General features: G+C 37.0%; 1 protein-coding gene across 1 annotated transcript; it reads left to right on the top strand.

Annotated features, from left to right (window-relative positions):
• Nucleotides 1-2,664: 2,664 nt before the first annotated feature.
• Nucleotides 2,665-3,628, top strand: LOC113316100. The gene is made up of 2 exons (XM_026564326.1): nucleotides 2,665-3,335; nucleotides 3,430-3,628. The coding sequence occupies exons 1-2, from the start codon at nucleotides 2,665-2,667 to the stop codon at nucleotides 3,626-3,628; spliced, it is 870 nt and encodes a 289-aa protein (XP_026420111.1).
• Nucleotides 3,629-6,521: the final 2,893 nt, after the last annotated feature.

Here is a 6,521-nt window from a genome sequence, read left to right as displayed (position 1 = left end):
TTTACTAGACGTATTTGCTTAGAATATATTAATTGTGAATACAATACATTTTTCAAACTTTTTCTGTTAAAGATGAGTTTATCTAGTTTACAATTTAGTCTCAGAAATCAATTTCCGACTTATAACGAAGTGTGTAGACTTTTTTGAGTTAACGTATATAAAATTCAACATTTTTATGAACTCTTTCCTTTTGTGTTGGCTTTGTCTTTCTGTCTGATTCAAGATATATGGAATTTGTTAGGATTTGGATTAGTTTTGCTTGGTCTTTCATCCTTCTTCTATTGTGAAATTTGACTTCAAAACATAGAAATGCAGTTTTTACTAGACGTATTGTCTCAGAACATATTAATTGTGATTACAATAAATTTTTCAATTTTTTTTTTTGGTAAGTCCAAATTGTATTGATGAATAGCCAACATGTACAAAGAGTTTACAAGAAAAGAGGTCCGAAGACCCCAAAAACTTACAAACTACTTAAATCTGAAATATGAAACATTTGGATATTCTAACGAATGAAGAAAATATGGTCTTTCATCATAGTTTAAACCTTCATCATTTCTTAGAGAACAACCCCTCTTTTCCATGTTGTCTGCCGCGAAGTTAGCCTCACGATAGGTGTGCACAAAACGAATGGAAACATATCTACTTTGAATCAAACTCCACCTGTGTTTAACAAACCAAGGAACGTTCGAAGTTCTCATTGTTGTAATAGCACCAGCGAGTCTGAACGAACAAGGACCTTGTTTTCAAACTTTTTCTGTTAAAGGTGAGTTTATCTAGTTTACAATTTAGTTTCAGAAATCAATTTCCGACTTATAACAAAGTGTGTAGAGATTTTTGAGTTAACTTATATAAAATTCAACATTTTTATGAACTCTTTCTTTTTGTGTTAGCTTTGTCTTTCTATTTGATTCAAGATTGATGAAATTTGTTAGGATTTGGATTAGTTCTGCTTGGTATTTCATCCTTCTTCTATGTGAAATTTGATTTCCTTTATATTTTCTTGAATCAATGTACATAGAAATGCAATTTTTACTGGACGTATTGCCTTGGAAAACAAAAGACCAAGCAAGCAAATTTTTTCTCTCTCCTAACTTTGCTCTGGCGATTTTAGGGTTTTCAAATTTTTTTCAAAAACTTTTTTCCGCGCTTCATCTTGGATCATCTCTTTGGTGATCATAGATGGGGGAACAATCGGTTGGTGAGTCTAGTCATAAAAAGCTAACGTTTGCTGAACTTGTTATGGGAAAAAGCAAAAAAAAAACATGTTTATACTGATATCGATATTACTACTCTACCAAACCCTAATATCAAAGATGGAAAACCAGCTGTGGTTATTCCGCAAGATTATTATGAAGAAGACTGTCAAATATGGTGCTTCAGTCTCATTGGGAGGCTGGATCTCAAGGGTATCAAACTCAATGATGTTAAGATTAACTTGGAACAACAATGGAAGCTTGGAGAGGCTAAGGTGCGGTTCATCCCCATGAACCGGGGATTCTTCATCATCAAGTTGTTAACACGGGAAGACAAAGAAAAAGTTTATCGTGAGGGTAACAAGGATCCATGGATTGTGAACGAGCAACCTTTACGTCTGATCGAATGGTATCCAGGGTTCGATGTTGATAAACAATGTACCTCTCACTCTACCTTCTGGGTCAAGTTTCCAGGTCTTCCGGTTGAAATGTGGGTGGACAAGACGCTGTTAGCTTTGGGAAAATCTCTTGGAACTCCTATTGTGGTTGATAAGCGAACCCTAAACCATGAGTATGGGCATCACGTCTCAGTCCTGATCGATATTGATTTTCCAAAGCTTAATACAGATTATGTTTAGGTTGAAGCTGGTGGGCGCAATTTTTTGCAACCATTTGAAATCTTGAAAAAAGCCGAAATACTGTTCCAAGTGCAAAATAGTTGGTCACCTAGACTCAGAGTGCAGAAAGAAGCATGTTACTGCAGTTAATACGCCACCCGCTACTGCCAGTACGTCGCAGCAATCTAATGCTCTAGTTATCCACCAGGGTGACACTAATACAACATGGAAAGTTGCAGGTCAAAAGAAGAATGGTAAAAAAATCGAAAGGGAACAGTTGATAACAACGTACAGCCTGCTACTATGAGCATTGAAGACACTGTTGAGTTGGAACAACAGTTACAAGATGAACTCGTGAATTACGAAGCTGTTTTGCGCATGGCTACAACTGAGTTTGAGAGAGCCAAACAAGCTAAGCTTGCGCATTCAGTTTTAGTTAACAGGGAAAAGTCGTTGAGTACTGTTGCCTTGAATACTAAGCCAGTTGGGAATGTTGAATTGGCAAGAACTAGACTTCCTAATCCTGGTAGGATTCCTGCTTTATCTTTGTCTACACCGGTGTGTGATGCTCTTGAAGAAAGTTCGGAATATATCTCTCATAACAAATTCAATATTCTGGGATCAGTTGGTGAGACTTTGAATAACCCTCTTTTGGAGATTAATAAGGTTGATGAAGTAGCTAAACGTGCTAAGCAGCATCAGTTGATAGCTCTTCAAGCTTTGAGAGATAATGATTCCATGTCTGAATTGGGAGTTCGTGCTCGAAAGGATTCTTCACCAAGACGAAAATCCTCCTTAAATACTTCTCATCAAGTAAAGCTATCTAAAACTCAAACCCCCAAAGTTTAATTATGCGGGTTCTCTTTTGGAACATAAATGGAGTTGCTCGTGATGCAGCTCAATGTAAACTTAGAGAGTTAATTAGGGAGTTCAAGCCGGATATTTTTTGTCTTGTGGAACCAAAAGTTCATTTCTCGGTTGATTTTGGTGATAGACTTCAGTTGGAAGGTTTTTATCCACATATTATTCATAATGCGACTGCTTCTAGTATTGCTAATATGTGGATTCGCTACTTAAATGGTATTGTTCCCTCGGTTATTAATAGGAGAAAACAGGCCATAACAGTTGAGGTTGATGGAGTTCATATCTCGTTTGTTCATGCTAGTTATGTTCAGGTTACTAGGCGAAGGCTTTGGAAGCAGCTTAATAGCCTTGATACGTCGATCTCGTGGCTTGTCATGGGAGATTTCAATTGTGTCCTTCGACTAGATGAGAAAAAGGGTGGTCTTGAGCCTAGGACTTCAGCAATTAATAAATTTTCTGATTGGATGAATGATAATAATCTTTTCGAAGCAGATTTCTTGGGTACTAAATTTACTTGGACTAATGGTCAGTCGGGTTCTCACATAATCATTAGTAAGTTGGATCGTGCTGTTATCAATGCTGCGTGGTTAGTGAAATTTGAGAATTGGCAGTGTAAAGCTCTTCCTAGAGAAGTTTCCGACCATTCTACTCTTTTGGGGTTTCCTTTTGTTGTTCTGAGACCTAAAAGAGCTCCTTTTCGCATTCAAAAAATGTGTTTTTACACACTGATTTCTTCGTATGGTGAGTGACAGTTGGAATATGCCAGTTCATGGTTCTCTTGATTTCATATTTACTTATAAACTCAAGAGGCTAAAGGGGGTGGTTAAGGAATGGAGTCTTACGGTTTTTGGTAATATTCATTCTAGGTTGAAGCAAGACCAGCTGAGGTTTGAATCTGCGGCTCTTTGCTCGGATGAAGATCCTAATGATGTTTCCAAACTTAATCTATGAAGGATGCTATGGCTAGGCTTAGTGAGACTCGGCTTCAACATAACTCTATGCTTAAGAAAAAGGCAAGGAATCAGTGGCTTGTGGAGGGTTCAAGCAACACTACTTTCTTCCATAATAGTATTCGCATTTTTCGGAGTTCTAATACTATTTCAGAATTAACAGATAGTGATGGCCATACTATTTCAGACTATGATCAGTTGCATGACCATGTGGTGCAGTTCTATGAGGACAAATTTAATGGCCATGAGTCTGATTTGGATGCTAGTTTATTTGATTACGAGCATGTTGGTATCTCAGAGGAAGAAAGTCTTCCTATGGACAAAATTCCTACTCCTGACGAAATTAAACAAGAAGTTTTTGATCTTGGAGCTGATAGTGCTCCAGGGCCGGATGGTTTTTCTGGTTGTTTCTATCGTCATTGCTGGGATATTATTAATGAATATTTGATTAAGGCAAATATTTTTTGTTGGAATATTGGTCAGATTCCAAATGGGGTGAATTCAAGTCTTATCATCTTGCTTCTAAAGGTAAGAGGTGCAAATACTCTTCGTAATTTTCGACCTATTGGTCTTAGTAATTTTTTCTTTAAAATTTTTACTAAGATCCTTGCTACTAGAGTTGGTAGTGTTTTGGATAAGCTTGTTTCTGAGGAACAGGTAGCCTTTATGAAGGGTCAGAATATCCATGAAAAACATCAGTTTGGCTTCTGAAATGGTTAATGAACTCCACATCAAGCGCAAGGATGGCAACATTGGTCTTAAGCTTGATATTTCCCAGGCATTTGACACGGTGAGTTGGTCTTTTATGTTGGAAGTTTTTCGGAGATATGGTTTCTATGAATATTGGTGCTATTGGATTCTTAATATTTTGAATTCTGCTAGAATCTCTATTCTTTTGAATGGCAGTCCGGAGGGTTATTTCAAAATTAATAGAGGTTTGCGTCAAGGAGATCCTATTTCTCCTTTGATTTTTGTCTTGATTGAAGATGTTCTTAGCAGAAATATTACAAAGCTTTTTCATGAGAAAAAGATGTCTCATATGGTAACTAGAGGTGGTATTTATCCTACTCATCTCTTTTTTGCTGATGACATTATGATTTCCAGTAAAGGAAACATTAAGAGCCTCAACAATCTGGTGGATTTGTTGGGTAAGTATCAAAGAGCTTCTGGTCAAACTGTTTGTAGACAGAAGAGCAAGATTTATTATGGGGGCGGTTCTTTAACTAGAATGAATTATCTTGCTAACCATTTGGGGTATGACTGTAGCCACTTTTCCTGATCGTTATTTGGGAGTCCAAATTATGCCGGGTACTGTTCGATATCATCACATTTCGGGTGTAGTGGAGAAGATCAAATCGCAACTTGCTGGTTGGAAAGGTTTTTTGCTATCCTTCCATGATCGTTTGGTGCTTGTCAAGTCTGTTCTTGCTAGTTACTTTATTCACAATATGGATATATATAAATGGCCACATAAATTCATTTTACAGTGTGAAAGAGCAATTAGGAATTTTATTTGGTCGGGAGATTCTAATGTTAGCCGTGCTGTGCTTGTTGCTTATGATAAAGTCTATTGCCCTTTTGAGGAAGGGGGTTTGGGCTTAACTCGTATGGCTACAATGAATAATGCCATGCTTATGAAACTTTGGTGGAAAATTCGTTCTTCGAAGAAAAAATGGGCAGGTTTTCTTCGTGCTAAATTCTTTGGCAGAAATGGGTGTATCAAGGTAAATGGTTTGAAGTCTTCTATTCTTCCGGTTATTTGTAGAGTGTACAAGATAGTGGAATCTAACACTAAAGTTTTGTTGGGTGATAGTAGAGATACTTTTCTTTATTATGATGCTTGGTTTTCAAATACGAGTATCGCTGCAATCCTTAATGACTATACACTGGATAGAAATGTGCTGGTTAGTACTGTTTTGGTCGATGGGTAGTGGAATATCCCTGTGGAACATTTAGACCGTAAGGCAGCTGTAGGTCTGGATGTTAACCTTTTTCCTACACCCATGGTTGGTGAAGATGTACGCATCTGGATGCCATATTATAAAGGTGCTTTCACTGTTAGTTCTGCGAAAGAATTAATCCGTCAGAAATATCCCAAGTTCGATGGCGCTTATATTTTATGGAGGAAGGAAGTTCACCCTACATTGGCTGCCCAAAACTGGAAATTCATGCGTAATGCTTGTGCAACGTATGATATAATCTAATCTAGATTTAAAATTCAGCTTGCAAGTCGTTGTAGCTTATGTGGAGTTGCGGAAGAATCTCTAGACCATATCCTTTTCCATTGCAGCTTTGCTGGCCGTGCTTGGAACTGGATATCAGATATTTTTAATTTAACGCCTAATGATAATCTTGTGGTGTCTTGTAAAGCAGCTCAAGGAAGAAGTACCATGATTCGTGACCTGTGGAGGCTTGCCAATCTTGTCATCAGGTCTGAGTTATGGGAAGCACGTAATAGGGCAGTCTTTCAACGTCAACAACCAAGCTGGAGTTTATTTTTCAATAGGGTGGTGAAGCTGATTCAAGACTATTCAGTCCGACTTTGGGATTGCTTTAGAACATATTAACTCTAATTACAATACATTTTTCAAACTTTTTTTGTTAAAAATGAGTTTATCTAGTTTACAATTTAGTCTCAGAAATTAATTTCCGACTTATAACGAAATGTGTAGACTTTTTTGAGTTAACGTATATAAAATTCAACATTTTTATGAACTCTTTCTTTAAGTGTTGGCTTTGTCTTTCCATTTGATTCAAGATAGATGAAATTTTTTAGGATTGGGATTAGTTCTGCATGGTCTTTCATCTTTCTATTATGAAATTTGACTTCCTTCATATTTTCTTGAATCAACGTACATAGAAATGCAATTTTTACTAGACGTATTTCCTTAGAA

This window comes from Papaver somniferum, chromosome 10 (genome assembly GCF_003573695.1).
Source record: "Papaver somniferum cultivar HN1 chromosome 10, ASM357369v1, whole genome shotgun sequence".
NCBI lineage: Eukaryota > Viridiplantae > Streptophyta > Magnoliopsida > Ranunculales > Papaveraceae > Papaver > Papaver somniferum.
Note: the sequence above shows the minus strand (reverse complement) of the source record. Positions and strands in the feature narration are given on the sequence as shown.

Bases quoted from the DNA above. Each gene is read 5' to 3' on its own strand.
- LOC113316100 (XM_026564326.1), top strand. From the start codon at position 2,665: ATGCGGGTTCTCTTTTGGAACATAAATGGAGTTGCTCGTGATGCAGCT. The intron at 3,336-3,429 runs GTTTCCTTTTGT...GGTGAGTGACAG, and splicing joins GACCATTCTACTCTTTTGGG to TTGGAATATGCCAGTTCATG.